Source organism: Mus caroli, chromosome X (genome assembly GCF_900094665.2).
Source record: "Mus caroli chromosome X, CAROLI_EIJ_v1.1, whole genome shotgun sequence".
In the NCBI taxonomy this organism is placed as follows: domain Eukaryota; kingdom Metazoa; phylum Chordata; class Mammalia; order Rodentia; family Muridae; genus Mus; species Mus caroli.
The window spans coordinates 155598796-155617792 of NC_034589.1; the positions used below are offsets into that span (position 1 = coordinate 155598796).

At 39.6% G+C, this 18997-nt stretch overlaps 1 protein-coding gene across 12 annotated transcripts in view; it reads right to left on the minus strand.

Moving 5' to 3' along the window:
* Positions 1-18997, minus strand: part of Frmpd4 (FERM and PDZ domain containing 4) — a 946095-nt gene that overhangs the window by 25812 nt on the left and 901286 nt on the right. For all 12 annotated transcript variants that reach the window (XM_029473443.1, XM_029473452.1, XM_021153413.2 and 9 more), the window contains 5 exons: positions 18588-18692; positions 14944-15051; positions 10942-11073; positions 8205-8324; positions 668-804 (listed from right to left, as the gene is read on the minus strand). In XM_029473443.1, the coding sequence (XP_029329303.1) occupies positions 668-804; positions 8205-8324; positions 10942-11073; positions 14944-15051; positions 18588-18692 (602 nt within the window). The remainder of the gene's footprint in view (positions 1-667; positions 805-8204; positions 8325-10941; positions 11074-14943; positions 15052-18587; positions 18693-18997) is intronic.

Genomic DNA, 18997 nt, shown 5'->3' on the forward strand with positions numbered 1-18997 from the left:
AAAAAAAAAAAAAAACCCAATGCAATTCAGTCTATCACATAAACTAAGGCAAAAGAGTAGTCACACTGCTTGGGTTTTAACCGTGTGCAACTTAATTGTTTTGTACCTCAGTTTACCCATTTGCCTTTGAAGTAATTATGCTTGTCCGCATTTTCCCCTCATTCTGAGCTGGGAGATCTATAAGGTGCTCAGTTTGGCTTTGAACTCACTCTGTAACCCTAGACCTTGGAATTCTCCTTCCTCAGCCTCATGAGTAACTGAAATTAGAGGCCTGCATCACTAAACCTGTAATCTGTTTACCTTGGTTTGTTTCCTTATTCTGGTGTTTTAGGGACAAGATCTTGCTACGAGGTCCTGGTCTCTCTTGTCCTCATGGCAAGCCTTCTGCCTCAGTATGCTCTATCACTAAAGTTGATTGGGATGGTGGGAGTGAGCCATCATTCTGGGGCTTATACATTATTTTAAAAAATGCTTTCCACCTTGACTGCAATTTTCTAAAGGAGAGTAAAGTGAGGAATGCATCTCTTCTATATAAAAGAGAAAATATTTGTATATTTTGCCACTAGTTTACAAACAATCTGCCATGAACAAGATGAATTCTGCAAACACATACAAATGAGTAAAGAAACACCCACAGCATCTCATGACACCAAGTGTGAACACTTACTCAATGTATTTGAGGGAGATTTTCTGCGTCTGTTTGGTGGTGACAGTAGCAATGTACATTTGTAACGCGGCCAGCCGCAAGGCAATGTCGTATTTCAGCTCTGGTCCAAATCGCTCCTGAACGACATCGTTACAACTCTGTGAAAATACCAGCAGAGGGCGCAGTTGGTCAGAGCATGAGCCGCCTTCCACTGCCTTTAGAGGAACAGGTGACAACCATTCCCTCAGTGTTTCAACCTTCACTTCTAAGGCACTGAGGCTAAATGTGGAAACATCTCCACCATGCTGCTTGGAGCCGAGTCAGTATTTAATTGCACAAACACAGAGACCACACAAAACATTTAACAGTCATCGACAAGCTGTTATTTAAATATTTAGCTTTTTGTAAAAATAATTAGGAATTTAGGGATGGGATTGCCAAACACAGGTGCTGCAACTGAACAGGGAAACACTGTTGGAGGAATGTGGATTTTGCAGTTAGGCTATTGCTTGACTTGAAATCCTGGCTTCTAAATTTCTTTGTTCTTTTTATATGAATCCATAACTTGATGGAGCCTCAGTTTTTCCTTTCTCTAAAATGGAGTGAGTGATGGTTTTTAACCACAGGGTGTTGTGAGGACTAAAATAGTTGACAATGTGAAACCCTTGAACAGTACTTGGCAGCTGTAAGCATAGTCATACTTCTAAAAATGTATTATTTATGTTATTCTTAGTCTTACTTTATGTGGTACTGGGGGTCACAATCCCAGTTTTGCTATCAATAGCTACTATGTTGGAAACATTAGCATTTATTTGATCTCTTGCTGTCCATTTATCTGTGAGTGGGGCTCATAGGTATCATTTCACTGGAGCTGCTTGAGGATTACATGAGATGTGCAAACACTTTATCACAGGGCATTGGTGAGTGCTGTAAGGGTATCTATTAAAACCTTCCATCCATTTCAGTGGCAGCAGCCATCCATTTTCAAATGTGCATTCATGTGGGCATTAGTCCAGATCTCTTGGAATTAGTTTGTTCAACTCAGAATTTGTGGCGAGGGCCAAAATGAAGGCAAGGTATAATGTTACACCCTATAGTTGCAGCTACTTGTAAGGCTGGGGTAGGTGGGTGTCTTGTAACTTTTCTGTGGCTTTCCTAAGTATCATGAACAAGGCAACTTATAGAAGGATGGACTTATGAGAGGTGTTGAAGTTTCAGAGGGAGAGGGCATGATCTTCATGAAAGAGAGCAGGCAGCAAGCAGGCAGGCAGGCATGGCGCTAGAACAGTTGCTAAGAGCTTACAACCTTATTCAAAAGGGGGAGGCAGAGAGCTAACAGGCAGAGAGAGAATGGTATGGGCTTTTGAAAGCTCAAAGCTTACCTTCAGTGTCACACCACCTCTAACAGGAACAAACCTAATCCTCCCCAAACAGTTCAACCAACAGGGGCCTAAGCATTCAAACGTGTGAGCCTTTAGGAGCCACTCATATTCAAACCATCATAATGAAGGCCAGGCTGTGTAAAATGCCCAGACTGCATCACTGTCAACCAAAGTGGCTAAGCCTGTGCTATAAAATGTTAAGGTCCTGTGTGACCCCAGAGACTAGGCTTGGGTACTATATTCCTCTATCTTGTTAGGAGCAAAGTTTAGAGCTGAGAGCAGAAGGAACATACAGAACATGTAAGCAGATTCTGTGTATGTGATGACTGATTTTTATGCTGGAAACTGGATTCTAGGTCTAGAAAAATATATCCCTTTTTCTGCATCCTTATTGTATTCTTTGCCTTGTATCAAATAGTCATCAAAGGGAAACCCATGCTGCGCTGTTTTGCTTCCTTTTTAAGAGAAGTACATTATTAATTACCTCACATACTGATTTTATGAACTTAGATCCAGGTACCATTGCATGGCTTCTGCATGTAATGTTTAAACATTGCATACTTAGTGCATCTTATGTTTTGTATTTTATATATGTATGTACAATACACATTATCAGCCCACTGCTTCATTGCTAAGTGAGTCCACTTCTCCCAATTCACCCCTAATAGAATCTTTCATGTTTGTTTTGCTGAAAAAAATCATAAAGCTTCCTGGAACACCCAGCAGCTCCTATTTAAAGTAGTTATGTTAAGAAGTGGGACCTAGGAAGCTTGGGATATACCACCCCCCACCCCGTTAACAATTTAAAGCTGCTACTTTGTTCTGTTTATTTTTGTTTTAACAATCAGGCACAGTGCTTAAGGCAGTCAGTCATGGCTCCAGGACGTTAACAGCCTAGATAGGTTGCCTTAAACAGTCTTCTAAGAGACTAGAAACCCAGAATGTTGTGTGTGCTCATATGCTTAAGGTGTACACATATGTATCCCCCAAAATGTGGTCCAGGGAACTCTGACAGCAATGTAATGATTATTTTACTGTAACATGGCATAGTTTCCAGCAAACTAAAAGGGGAACACTTGCTTTAATTTTAGAGCTTTGTGTTGGTACACATGTATATGTGTGCTCTGTCTATGTAGGTCCAAAGACAAATTTGGATATTGTTGCTCAACATATATTTAGACAGGATCTCTCACTGACCTGGAATTTTCCAAGGCTAGGTAAATTCGCAGGCTAGACTAGCAGGCTGGCAAGCTTCCAGGATCTGCCTGTCTTTATTTCCCTGGGGCTGTGGTTGCAAGCACGTGCTGCTACATCTTACTTTTGGTTAATGTGGGCTCTGGGGATCAAACTCATGTCCTTATGATCTTTATGGGCTGAGATATTGCCTCAACCCCAAAATCTGTTTTATGAGAAGTCATTTTTCAAATAACTTTTTTGAAGACTGCTACTGCATAAGAATTTACAACAGAAGGTGTTTTCCCTTTTCTTTTCATATAGAATTTAGATATAAAAGCTCAGGTTTAATGGTAGGTAATACAATTACCTTAGCCATAACATGTTAGTTTTCTTTTCTTTATCTAAAAATGGGTGAACTCTTGAGAACAATTGACTTAAGAGCTAACTAACTTGCAAGATTTCCACAATAGCCCTAAGGTGATTAATTTACAAAATGGAATTTGCGATAGAAACATGAACCATTATTGTTACTTCCTAAGAACTCTGGCCAGAGCCATTTTTTTTTTCATTCCAGTTGTGCCTTGCTGTGGTGGTTTGAATAAAAATGTCCCCTATAGGCCTATATATTGGAGTATTTGGTCTTCAGTCAGTGGAACTATTTGGGAAGGATTAGGAGGTGTGGCTGTGTTCAGGCAGGTGTGTCACTAGGGGGTAGGCTTTGAAGTTTCAAAAGCCCATGCCATTCCCAATTTCAGCTTCTGCTCCAACAAAATGACTGCCTGTCTCCTTGCCATCATACTCCCTACCAGACAGCATGAACTCGTTGAAGCTATAAGCAAGACCACAATTAAATGCTTAAAAAAAGTTGCCTTTGCCGTAGTGCTTCATCACAGGAATAGAAAAGGAACTAAAGACATATGCATTTTTAGCAGAATCCTGGGTAAACCTTTTGATAAGGCAATTAGTCACTCAATTATGCCCCAGTACAGGGGAATACAAGGGCCAGGAAGCAGAAGTGGGTGGGTTGGGGAGTAGGGTGGGGTACAGGGGGCTTTGGGGATAACATTTGAAATGTAAATGAAGAAAATATCTAATTAAATAAAAAGAATGACCCTGGAGAGGTTGTGTGCAATATGTATTACATGTGTATGTATGTATGTACGTACGTACGTATGTATGTATGTGTGTATGTGGGAGATAAATCATTATTTTATAACTCTTAAATATATTACTTAAATACAGTTTCCCAAGTGAATAGTAGCAATTGCTAAGTAGAGGTTCTAACAGGACCTTGTATAGGCTTATAAAAAGTTCATTTGTAATTAATATATGTTTAAGAGTAAAACAATACATGTTTGCCAAGATTTTGGTGACTCAAGAGTTATAACTTGTTTACTAATTGGTATAAACAACTTTTTTTTTCTGAACAGAGTGGACAGGACAAGTGTCAGCATACATATTATCATTATGAATTCCAACAGTCTAGATGTTAGAGTTTACAGTTAATATATATACTAAAATTTGCAAAGGCAATCATGGGCCATTAATGACTCGGAGATGAATACATATTATCACTACTGAAATCGGTTTGCATCTTCCTGCTTCATCTGGCCTATGGTAAGTGTCCTCATTAGGAGATAGCTAAGTTAAATTCATTTTACATGGATTCTGCTTCCTCTTCTGTTCTCCAAGCAATTTCATTGCACCTTTGTAGTAGTTTAAAATCAACACAGGCACACAGGAGACCTGTTGACTTCTAGTAGACAGATGTGTTATTTTAGACGCACCACACATTCTGCGATGCAGTCATTTCCAAGTAGAGTCTGAAGTAAAAAAAAAAATCATATCCTATTCTCTGAAGGGGATATATAAAATGCTAGTAGCTTGATTTTAGTCTCCATCACCCACAGACCATGGCTATGCATCTCCCCCACTGCCTACTCCATTAGGAGGTAGATAATCCACCACCTACATGAAAGGCAAGGCAGGAAAACGGAAACATCATCAGTCTCTTTCAGTCTCCAGGCAAGTGCTCCAGACAGGTTGCTGCATTTTGAGGCCCGTCCCCTGGTAGAAAAGATGTCTTTCAAATGAAAGAACCCCCCCCCATGCATTTGATTTGAGCAAACACGCCTTAAACACAACACAATCAGCTTTAGTGACTCCTTGTCTCCTTTCTCTAGGACAAGCACAGCCATGTTTTTTTCCCCTTTACCAAGGCAGTGGACTTCTTGTGGTGTTTAAACAGAAGCCGAATGGTTTTAAAGCACCGTCCTGTTATCAAGATGAGAATGTAATTATAGAAAACAACCCATTCCTGCATTTCCCTGTCTACAGCTCTATACTAACAGGTACCTGGAGCCATTCATTTGCAGCTAACTAGCTAATAATTGTAGCCCAAGGTCTAAGGTGAGGTGACTTAGTCTCTGAGTGATGCTCAGCATGAATATAGAGGAGATGCAGTAATGGATCAGCTGAGGACTGCACTCTTTGTTTCATTCAGTCATAGTTCGCTTGGTTTCCTGAGTTACTGGGAGAATACTGTTGCCAATTAAAAGGTGCATCAGACCTAAATTTACCACCAAGAAATCCCAGAACATGGTGGTCTTACTGTTCAGGTTGGAAAATGTAGTATACATTTAAAATTATTTTTTGATAATAGGGTGTATACACTGAACAGGTTTGGGCTTATCTTGGAGATGCAGGGCTATCTTCATGAACATTAATCACACTCTCCAGCTACAAAAATGTTGTCCTAAAATCACAGAGGTAGGGAGACCTAGTAGATTCTTTTCTCAGGATTCCTATGCACTAGAATGTAGTAGCATGCTCTGCTTCTTCTTTCTCTGTCGTCATTACTGATCTCTAGGGATTATGGCCATTTGATACCAACGTTCCTAATTTGCCATATGTATCTTGTTTGTATCTCTCTCACCTTATATCTACTTTCTTCTGGTTCATATTTATTTTTCTTTCTTTTTTATATCTGTCAATGTAAAACATGTTTATAGACACTTTGAGTGTTTCTATTACTGTGTGTTACACATTAAACAAATAGGTTCTTTTTTGAGATTTTATTTTTATGTGTATGGATGTTTTGCCTACATGTATGTAGGTGCATTCAGTGCCCACCGAGGCCAGAAGAAGTCATTAGTTTCCTTGGAACTGGAGTTGTTAGCTGCCAGCTAGATGCTGGAATCAATTCTTTTAAACAAGGAGTTTATTTTGTTTTGGGAAACTATTCTTGGGTGTTTGATCTGCCTTGGAAAGTTGTTGATATACACAATGACACTCCAGTGGACAATGCTGATTTCCCCCCATTTTCTCAAAATGTTAGGGTGAATATTTTTCTGGTAATATTTTTAATATTGAGGTGGGTTTTTTTTTGTTTTTTATTTTGTTTTGTTTTGTTTCTTCAGATGACCTGGCATTCCCTAGGTGTGTCTTTTGCTAAGCTCTACCTTCCCATTGGAGGATATATTCCCATCAGGTCAATACTGTCACTAAAGGTTTGCTCTGGAAGACCATCCAATACTTTTAACTGTTCAGTTACCTGTCCAGCTCCTATAATAGGTTGACAATGTTTATTCCAATTGCATTGGAAAATTTTAGTGATAGATTCACAAAAAATATAGGAGCTGCTCCCAAATATTGAATCACATAAACATCAATATGTTATCTATATCAAAAGATTTCCTCTGGGGCAAATAATTCCAAATACTCATCATACTTACCCCTGGAAGTTTTATTTTGGGGATAATTATATTCCAAAATAAAAGGTAAGATAGACCATCTAGAGAACACACACACACACACACACACACATACACACACATCTTAGAATCTTAAATTTCTGAAAATTATTAGTTCCAATGTAATTATTATCACAATGTCTTAAAGAAATTTAGGTACCTAAATGAATGAATAAACATTTGGAGAAGAAACAACTCATATATATATTGTGTGCCAACTGATCATTGAAGAGAGACATAATGAGATTAGGCATGTCATTTTAAATCAGCATTATAACAATAGATTCAAGCAAGAATCACCAATTAATACTATTAATAAATATTAGTGGGTGACAATTTGATGAAATATAAGATGATAAAAGTCACAAATGACTTGCCACGAATTTCTTATTCATTATATAAGAAAAGTGATTAATTTATACAAGGACACAACCCACATAAGAGTCAAAGTTAGCCTCACAATTAAAGGGATAAACTGGCACCATGTGGCTCCTCATATGCTATACTGAGGAGAATAGTCACTCATATCATTCTTTACAAATTCATAACTTCAACCCAATCATAAACCAAATGAAAATATTTCTGTGAAATAGCTGATTAGTACTTCCAAAACTCAATGTCACCAAAGTCACAGACAGGAATAAGGAATGGCATTGATTTAAGGACACTAAAGGAACAAGATAATTAAACTACATGCAAAATTGGATTCCACAGTGAATTGTATTCCAGAAAAAAAAAATGACATTTGGGGGCCACAGGCATCATTTTGGAGGTAGATAAAAGATGAGATAAGGAACACACACTGATGTACCACTTCTTGATTTTGTTAATTGGACAGAGTTTATATAAATAATTGTCCATGTTATTGGAAAATACATATTATATTTGAAGAAAAAATAATATATGAAGTAAGTAACTAGCTTTCATGTGTTGTAGAAAAAGAATATGTTCATGTATAAATTTCTGTGATGAAAAAGACAACGAGTATGTACCTGCATTAAGTATCAGGTACATGGGAGAAAATGTTAACAATGGGTAAATCTGGGTGGAGGATGGAGATCACCATTTTTGCAACCTATATGGGAGTAATAAATTCTTTCAAAATCAAATGTGAAAATGAAAGGAGCATAACCTACTTATTTCATGATTCATCGAGCTTAGAGGAGCATGGAAAGAAAAAAAAAACCACTGAGGAGGTCAGTCATATACCTCCACATTCATATAGAATAATCAAAAAAGTTTACCTACCTGAACATAGAGATACTCGAAAGCAACTGGATCTCTTCTTAACAGGTCAATGGGATCCTTGGGAACAAAACTGATTCGGAAAAGACACCTCATCTTATGGGAGCTGGGCCTCTGTGTCACCTGGAAGAGCAAACATCATTTAGGAATCCATATGCCAGCAAGGTTTTGCCGAAAGGACCCCAATATAGCTGTCTTGTGTGAGGCCTGCGAAATACAGAAGTGGATGTTCACAGTCATCTATTGGATGGAACACAGGGCACCCAATGGAGGAGCTAGAGAAAGTACCCAAGGAGCTGAAGGGGTCTGCAACCCTATAGGTGGAACAATAACATGAACTAACCACTACCCACTGGAGCTCGTGTCTCTAGCTGCATATGTATCAGAAGATGGCCTAGTCAGCCATTATTGGGAAGAGAGGCCCCTAGGTCTTGCAAACTTTATATGCCCCAGTACAAGGGAATGCCAAGGCCAAAAAGTGGGAGTGGGTGGGTAGGGGAGCAGGGCAGGGGGAGGGTATAGGGGACTTTCCGGATAGCCTTTGAAATGTAAATGAAGAAAATATCTAATAAAAAGCTGGAAAAAAAAGAATCCATCTGTTCTGGCTAAGAAAGGGCTGAAAGCCACTGAATCAAAATGCCCTTTCTTTCTACATCAACAAAATTTTCCCATTTGCCTTTGTGTGAGACTGGGGTTCCTAGAAGCAGACTCAGATGTTAGAGTTTGTATATACAGGGACTTGTTCTAGGAAGGTTTAAAAGGAAAGGAAAGAGAAAGCAGCACAGGAAAGGAGAGATGACAAGAATTCATACACTTAGAGTGACATGACATAAATTCTTATCCTATTCTGAGACTGCAATGGCTGTTTTATACAGAATGATTCAAAAGTAGGTAACTGCTTTCTTTTAGGCCATTTGGCTCATTTTCTTAAGTTTTGGATATGTAAGATCAGGAACATTTTTGAATCTTTGTTCACATAAATCTCCATAATGGTTCCCCCCAGGCCCATAGAGTCAGCAGAAGTTTGAGCAGAACTATAAAGAGAAACAGAAAGTGGTGGAACTTTTTATTATACTCGGGAACAGGTGGGCTGCCCACCTCTCTTTGTCATTTACTGCCACAGGTAAAGGTTTTTTACTACATGTCCCTGTGACCACTTGATGGAACAGGAGTTTGTAGAGTCTTTAGGCATAGCCCATCACCAATGACAGGTCAACTGCTTGATTAACATACCCAGGTGAAGTGGCACTGACAAGTGTTCTAAGTTGTTACTCAGAGCTCTCTTGTAGGATGGGGCTCTAGGTGACATGGTGGGAACTGGCTTGATGAGCCATTTTTATTGACTCCCCAATTTGCCCCCATGCCCATTTTCTCCCCCTCTCTCAGCTTTTCTCATAACTTCTCATGGAATTCCACACATTCACATCTTTGGCTGAAGTTTTGCTTCTAGTAGAACTTAAACACACACTGAGATTTTGCTTAAGGGGTTCTGAATATAAGTGATGGTCTCCCAAAGACATTGCATAAAATAAGCCATCCATTTCTAAGAGTATTTTTCCATGTGGAATTTTTGCAAGTGACTTTAAATATCCTTATGTAGATTTAAGTTTGATGACCATCATAGGTAAAGCTTAGATACAGACATTGAATTCAAAATGCATGGCAACTTTTCTAATTCACTGCACCCCATTGGATTCTGTCAAAGGGATAAGGCAATTCAAGGGAACTGATGTGTGGAGTACTAGTTCTTGATTTTTGTTTAAAGAATTATTTTCCTTTTTTTTCCATTATGCATGTGCATGTAAGCTCAGGTGCCTAAAGAGGCCAGAGGTGTTAGATGCCCTGGAGCTGGAGTTCTAGGTAGTTGTGAACCATCTGATGTGGGGTCTGAGAATTGAACTTGAGTCCTTTAGAGAAGCAAATCATGTTCTTAACTGCTGAGTCATCCCTCCAGCCCCCAGACACTTAAGTTTTTAGTATGACAGTTGCTTATTGTCCTTCTATTCTCTTGGTGGTAACTTGCTGCTTCAGTTGCAGGTGTCTCCCCCCCCCCCCATGTCCCCTTATGCCCTCTTTTTAGGGCTATCTCTCAATGAACTTTCCTAAGCAAGTAGACTTTGTGGATACTTAAAGACTCAACCAAAATGCTCAGCTTTTTTGAAGTTAAGACAAGTGATGGCAGTATGTTGGTTGCAGCAGCAAACAGTTGGCTTGTCTCCCCAGAGAACAGATAGGGTGGAATCTTGGGAGCCAGGAATTGGGACACATAGGTACATCACATTGATAATGGGCAGGACTAAGGCAGTGATTACAGGCTTCCAAAAATAGCCTTGAGTATGTTTCCAGAACAAAAGACAACAAAGATGACTTTGACTTATTCTACATACTCTCAGAAACAATTGTGGTTTTAAATGATTTTGAAGAGACTAGAGATCAAAACAAGCAAGGAAGTCATTGCAGTAACAGAAAATGTCACTCTGCAGAGCTATATTCCAGTATCTCCCTGGCTTTTGAATGACAAATCTGGGAGATGAACTGAAAATCTATGACAGCCTGGCAAAAGGGGGACCATCTCCTTGAGGTAACAAATACATTCATTAAAAGGCAGTGCTTTCTTCAGAGAGAACCTCGGGTTTAGAGCAGCTAGAGGGAGAGGACTGGAGGAAGGGCATCGTGAGACAACACAGACTCTGTTTCCAACAGCAGCAGCAGTAGCATTCTTGGGGGGTACATCACAGACCTGAGTGAGTGTCTCCTGTTCATGAAGCAAGAGCAGCTTGGTTCCGGCCCCTTCAATTCTCTGCTCCAGCATGAGGGAGAAGTGCTCAATGCCTTTGATAGACAACTTCTCTTGCAGGGTTAAGATGACATCCTTACAGAACAAACAGTGACATGAAGAGATCAAAATCAACACTGTCCACTTTATTTTTTAGAGTGTACCATGATTTATTTAGGCTTTACATCCTGTAATGGAAGAAGAACTCATTGATCATATAAGATTCTTCTTTTTTCCTCTTAAATGTATATAGGTGATTTGCCTTCATATGTGCTATGCTGCATTTGTATGCCTGGTACCCAAAGAGGCTAGAAGGGGTCATCAGATCCCCTGGAACTGGAGTTACAAGTAGTCATGAGCCACCATGTAGGTGCTGAGAATCAAAGCCGAGTCCTCTAGAAGAACAGCCACTGTCCTTAACCAGTCCCCATGTATTGTTATAAATTAGAAAGTTTTTTTTAAATGAATAAGGGGTTAATTTTAGTCTCTTCTTCTCTAAATGAGGAAACAATTAAACTAGCTTTGGAAGTGTTCTACCACAGGGACCAGTAAAGTATGGCCTGCATACCAAGTCTAGTCCACCACTCATTTTTGTAAATATAATTTTATTGAGACAGAGTTAATTCATCTCTTGTCCATGGTTGATTTAATGTCCATACACTGTAGGAACAGAGTTGTGCAGTAGCCCATGTGGCCTGAAATATCTACCATTTTACTCCTGACCCCAAGTAGTATGCTGGGCCTTGCCTAGTCTGCAAGAGAGCATGGTAACTGTGACTCTCCTCGGAAAGTCTAGTTTCTAATCCCAGCTCTCATGCTTATAAACTTCACAGCACTGGTATCAACCAGTGAGTTATTCAACCAGTAAGTATCTCAGTTTCCCCACCTGGAAACTGCAAGTGATAATTATGCCTGCCTTGGAATGGATATAGCAATCAAATGCGTTCATATGTACAAGGCATTTATTATAATGCCATTTACTCAGAGAGCACCACCATAACAGTACATGTTCATTTTACATCCCCGGGGAAGGTGAAATGAGCAAGCTCTGTCTGTAATCTTTTATAGGATTAAACATTTATAGTCAGGACATGTTGACTACACAAATAAAGGCATGCACAGAGAATCTCCTCAGCCTTTCATTTTTTTCCATAGATTTGAATGCAAATGACCCCTCTTCAAGATAATTTTTGTCACATGCCTAAAGTTCTGTAGAGCATAGTTTCTCAGTGGGAGGAAATGGTGTCTTATGGCAACATTCGGACATTTTTGGAGATAATCTTTGGTTGGCACAGCAGGGTTGGGGATGTCATTAGTGGTTAGAGAGTAGGGATACTGTTAAGTGCCTTCACAATGCACTGGGCAGTCACAACAAAGAACCATGGATTCCAACACCTCAATAGTTGCAAAGGTGGAAAAACCTTCTCATATAGGAAGTGGGTTTTCCATGGTTCTGCTATTTAAGTCTACTTGATTGCCCTTTTGGCCCAATTAAAACAAAATCCACGATAGCAACCAAACCCACCCTCAAAGAATAATTGTTCAAAAAAAAAATCCTTGATTGTGGTGAATGTGATCTAAAAGATTCCCTGCTTTATAATTTTTTTTTTACAACATCCAGGAAAGAGAAATACAACCCAGGCTTTGTGTGGCTGTATGAACTTTATGTGACATTTTTTAAAACCAGTAGCAGGGCCAGTAGGAAATGACTCTGATAGCTGTTCCCTATCATAACTCTGTAATGAGAACACTGGTAACTTGAATTCAGCAGGTGTCACCTTCCTTTCATTGCAGCACTCTTTCTGTTATGTCCAACAACCAGTGTCTGCTGTGCTAATAAGGCTGTTAGGCACACGATAAGAGAACTTGAATTTGATGTGAACTCTTTGCACAGCTCCTAGTTTTCTCCTTGTCAACTGTACTCTGCTAGGAAATCAAACTCAGTCTAATGTGAGTTCCTATAATAAAGAGGCCCAGAGGAATGAATGATAGACCTTTTCTTCAGTTTCGATTGATTTCCGGTAAGATATGTACTCAAGTCTTAACACATGTCTTTAAGTGAGGTAGGAGGTCTAACAGCAAGAAGCTAAGCAGCTGGGAACACAGAATAAGTTTGTCTGGGCAGAGATTTGCAGAAATGTACTTGTGTACATGGGTTCCAAGGTCTGCAACAGTGGCCCAGATGGTTATCCCCATTTGCTCACATAATCTGTGTGTAGGAATGGATTAGCCTTAACTAAAGAAAGATGTGACTCTGCCATCTCACTCTTAGGAAAGAATCTTAGGTCTTCAGTGCCTGCCTGGCAGGAGTCATTATACTTGAGCTAAAGCCCTGGACCATAGCACAGAGTTTATGCTAACAGTAGCAGAGAAGTAGACTTGGGCCTTGCAATATCAACTGATGACTAGAGGGATAAGGCACCAAGACCAGCCATCCAATTGGTCAGCTATAGGCACTAATACAAAGGGGGCATTTCTTAGTAACACACTATGTGTACTGCTACATCATTTCCAGGAGACTAAAACTCTGCCCATAGGTGTCCATGGGGATGAGACACTGAACGATATGTATATGATTTCTCTTAGATCATGCTTATGGGCTGACTTTCCTTGTTGAATCTAGCATTTCACCCTCTGTTGAAAGGAACTAGAGTGTGAGAGGCACATGGTTGAGTACTGGGTATTCCTCAAGAAGGTCGTCTACTTCCAGGGTTTTCTTAAGGATCTCTCAATGCCCCATTTCTGTGTCTGTTTCCAAGATGCAAGAAAAGAATCCAATAATTCTTACAGACATCAAGTGGCCCCCAAAGTCTAAAATGATTACTCTCTTGTTCTTCCCAGAAAGAATTTGTGGAGGCCCCGCCCCCTGCCAGGGAGTTGATCAATTGTTAGATAAATTATTCTCTCATCATACATTTGTATTGAATAGGAAAAAAAAGGGGGGGGGGACAATTTTCTCAGCCATCACCATTTCAAAGTAGCAGTCTTATATGAAGGGAACTAGTATTTCATCTGGGGCAATTAAGGATGACTTAGTGCTCCTACACCCATCTACTAATATTGTGCCTTCTACTGCCAACTGAATCACCATGTATTTAAGGCAATTTAAACCCAGCTGCTTGCTGCTATTATGACAGTAAGATGCACAGCAAGTGGGCTTTGTAGAACCATTTGCACAGGTGAGGTCTACTCTGAGTCCTTTCAAACACGGAGAATTAATGGTTGACTATTGATAGACATTTTAAACACAGACTTGATATTCTCTTGCTAGATTATGGTACATATCATCAGTAGGTACATTTTTACCTCCATAAAAATCTTTCTGACTGTGCCATTTGAAGAAAGCCTATTTTAGGCTGATGAGACATTAGGGAGCAATCAATTTCTGAACATACTTTTGTACAATGAAAAAAAAAGAGGAGAATATGCACTTTTCTTTTCCAAGAAAGAAGCATGGGGGGGGCATATACTTTGCCACCAAACCTATTATGTAAAACTCACCCGTGGATCAAAAATCCTGGGATTGCATGGTAGCACTTACTTTCACCCCCTCTTGAGAAACACACTTCAGTTCTGACTTGTTATGTAGCAATCTTGAACAATTGGTTACAGCAAACAAAAGTAAATATTATCTTTTCATGACTCTACCCCTTGTTTCTGCTGGACACCAAAGTAGCAGATATTCAAGTAACAGTTAACATCCTAATGTTCTTGGTGGCTGACATTGCTGGGAAATCCTGTTGGCTTTGGGCGGGATGCCAAACTTTCTTGTTGACAATCATGGTATTTTAATTAATCTGTAGGTGCAGCAAAATGGCTAGCCCTGGTGTTTCCTCATAGACGGCATGCCATATTGTTTGTAGCATTCATAGGGACAAAAAGAACAGAGCCCTCTTAGTTTATGCATTCTGTATGGTTTGATTTTACCTAATGAGTACAGGCCCAGAGATTCGAGTGTCATCTTACCTTGATGGAGGTGCTGCAGTCAAAGCGAAAGGATTTGGTCTGTCCGTTTTCCAAATAGACTTTCAAAACATTTGGCATAAAAAGAAGTGAATTGTCTTTAACAGTTTCCTGTTTAACAACAGAAAAGTGAAGGTCAGTCAAATTAGAATTCCATTCCTGGTAGTAGCCACATGTATCTATTGTTTATTCTTATCACAATAGAATAAAGAATAAACAAAGGAAAGTTCAAAGGCCAACCAGGTATCCCTTTGGTGGTATCTGAACCAAGGTATTCATACCAATATTGTTTTCCAGCTACAAATAACGCACAAGATATTTTGCTCATCAGAAAAGTCAGATGCATTTTTCTTTAAAGCAAGATTCCCCAACGGAAAACATTATTACAGACATAATTCCTTTGTAGTCAAGCATCTGTGTTTGGATCCACGAGCTCTGACTTTTTCAGATCAGGACTAAATGAACAAAATGAGGACCATCAATGATGCTGTGTGACAGGAGACTGCTGGTCCCTGGTGGTGGTCATGCAAATGAGTCACAAGCATGAAAAAGCTCAAGGGTAAAGTTATTTTTTTGAAACTCTTTGTAACCCATTTAGGGATGTTTCTCAACTCAAAAAGAAAACATAAGAGTCACACTCTTGTGCTAAAAGAGAAAAATATAGGGCCAAGGCTCTTAGCTTAATGGTAGAGCATTTGCTTGATGTCCTCGCCTGCTTGTTATTGTTATGCAACAAAACCAAACCAAACCAAACCAAACCAAACAAAACAAAACAAAACACCAAAACAAAACACCATGGCCAAAAGATCCTGGAGAGGCAAGGGTTTATTTTAGCTAACAGGTTATAGTCCATCATTAGAGGAAGCTAGGGCAGGAATTCAAGGCAGGATCTGGAAACAGGAACTGAAGCAGAGAGCACAGAGGAATATTCCTTACTAGTATTTTTCCAGGTTAACATTCAGCTACTATTCCTACACAACTCAGGACTACCTGCTCAGACATGGCAGTGCTCAGAGTGTTCCACCCCTCCCCCTCCTCCATCAATTAGCAATCATGAGAATCCCAGAGACATGCTTACAGGCCAACAGGATGGAAGTAATCCTTCAACTGCATTTTCCTCTTCACAGGTGTCTCTAGTTTATTTCAAGTTGACAAAGCCTATAGAGCAACCGGGTATGTTGATGGGCTCTGCATTGCATTCCCAGCGCCGCAAAAAAGAAGTCAAGTGCTAAGTCTAAGCTATAATGAATAGCCCATAACATCACAATCTAGAAATAACTCCAACAGCGATGCCAATTTGAAATATATGACTAAGACTGAACCTGAGAAATGCATTCCTCAGGATGTTTTCTTTAATTGGATACCATGAGAGGTGATGAAAGAGGTGAACGACAGAATTAGACACATCCTTGTAAGAGCCATGAGTCTTTGGAGTGAATTGTGTCATACCCATGTATTTGGTGTCACAGAGTCATGAGGGTTGGGGACTTAGAAATAGCAAAGCCATATGTCCTTTGGCTTGAAGATGAAGGAACTGAAGACCACATGCTCTGATACTTATGTGTTTTCCAGTCTGAGCAAACTTAAAGCTTACATATCGTATTAATAGTCCCCTGACTTTCACTGCCCAGTTCTCTTTCTGAATTTCTTCTCATTTCTACCACCATACCCTTCCCCTGTGACTTCCTTGCTGCCTGATTCACTGAGTAAGCTTGGCTTTAAATTCAGAAAAGAAGGCATCTTGTGACTGAGAAGAACATATTAGAAAAGATGAAGTCTCATGGGCTGAGGAGAAGATGGACAACGGAAGGTCCTATCTTGATAGTATCCTGGCAAGGCAGAAGACTTTGCAGGAGACCACTGGCCCTGCAACAGCATTCTCACAGTCCAGATGCTTCACATGAGCTCTGTTATAAACAGGGTTGAAATGACACTATCACTACTGTTTCTAGACTATTATTCTCTCTTTAGATGCCCAGTCACAGCCTGAGAAGCCCTGGAGTGGAAAGGTAATTTTCTGATGAATTTTTGATGTGATGTACTTGTTTTTTTAAATGCTTGGACTCTTCCACTCCTCCACTGGGACAGGATTCTGAATTGGTGAGATGTGAACATTTTGTGCCTAGATTGATGGAGATCTATTCCAGTGAGCAGAGTGTATCACATTCACACGGAAGTACAAAATTCCCATAGACTAACAGTGACAACATCAGATCTTTCTCCCAAGTGCCCCAACAGTTTGTCAGATTGACCTGCCATGGTACTTAATCTTGACTGTCAACTGGTTTTGATTGAGAGCCACCTAGGAGATTAGAAAACCATATTTCTAGGCATACTATGAGGACATTTTCAAAGATGATTGACAGAGGGAGAAGATCTGTCCTGAATATAGGGGTATCAACCAATAACTTAAGAGCTCAGATGGAATAACAAAGGAAAAAGTATCAGGCCCCCATATTCACAGATTATTCTTCTCTCCCTCATATTTTCTATATCTCTTTCTTTCCTCTCCCTATCCATCTCTATATCAATTTCTCTCTACTTATTGGATGTTGTAAGCTGAGTAGCCTCTGCTTGTACAAGCTCCTAGTGCCATTATATTCTGCCTCACCACAGGCCAAGAATAAAGAGCCAAGGAATATGGACTTAACACACTGCTACCATGAAGATCCCTTTTCCTTGAATCCATCTAGGCTTGGTATTTTACCACAACTGAAAGACAATTATCACACATGCCAATTTTCTGGCCCCCAAGTTGAACAGTCCTAGGTTGGGCTAATGATAAGACTCATAAGTTCCTTGCCCAGGATACGTATACCCACAGCTTTCAATCCAGATCCAGAACTGACTTCAGGAAAGAGTTTATGATCCCTAACAAAGAGATCACAGGTAAGGTCTATCCTTATAGAGTCATTAACAACAACAACAACAACAACAACAACAACAACAGAAAGGCACCCATCAGAGCCAATAACCGTCAACAACAAAAATTTGGTATGCCCAAGGTCTTCAAAACTATTTGTACTCTAGGTAAAGACTTCCTAAAACTGAAACCAAAAAAAACAAAAATGAAAAGAGTACCCACTCTTCTCTTCTTTGGAAATGTTGAAAATGAAATATTGTCTTGATTTTTGCATTATTTATGCTGAAGACCTTTTTATAGGTACTCAGTGGGTTCATTCTTCAGTCCTAGCTTAATGTACAAAATCTGTACCTTCAACTACTTTAATACACACAGACACACACACAGACACATATACACAGACACACACAAGGGAAGCATCATTCTTTTCACACAATATATAAAAGATTATACTATGGAACCATGTTTAATTGGCACAAGAAGTAGAAATTCCAAAGGAAGCGGATTTTCCCAAATATAAATGAGGCAAAGTTAGTAGTCCTAGATCAAAGCAGTGAATGTCATGCAGCAAGTGTCATAGGAGTCACTGGGTTAGATCCTACTCTGGTTGTGTTAGAACTGAGAGGCAAGGAGGTGGTAAGGCAAACCCCTTTCAGTCTTGAGATTTGACCCCCTCATGAAAGACAAGAAGCATATCCAGAATGAACATTCTAGCTTGATGTGAGCAAAAAGCCCCTGCCTCAATGCTTTTCTGTATAACAACACAGACAACTTGAAAACTCACCGACACTTGGCCATTAATGATGACCTCTTCGGAAAAGCGCACTTTGACTGGATTGGACTTCAATCTTGCCTTTTTAGCAGCACTAATAAATGCTGATTTGGGAGACTAGAGGAAACAGAAAGATTTTTATTGGATTACTGGCATTCTAATACAAACCTTGTGACAGTTATTTTTCATCTTTATCCTCAAAGGTATGCCACATTGTTGCTAAAAGGTAAAATATTCTGTGCATGCCCAATTCAAGGACAAAATACAAATTATGAATGTGATTGAAACTCTGTCATGACTGGAAATTAGTCACTCTGATTTAGTGAGCAGACCAGAAGCACAGCATGTCCCATGTTCTTACTATTCACAATTCCGAAGATCTTAAACCTTGCTTTAAATGCAGAGCTCTGAACACAATGCAG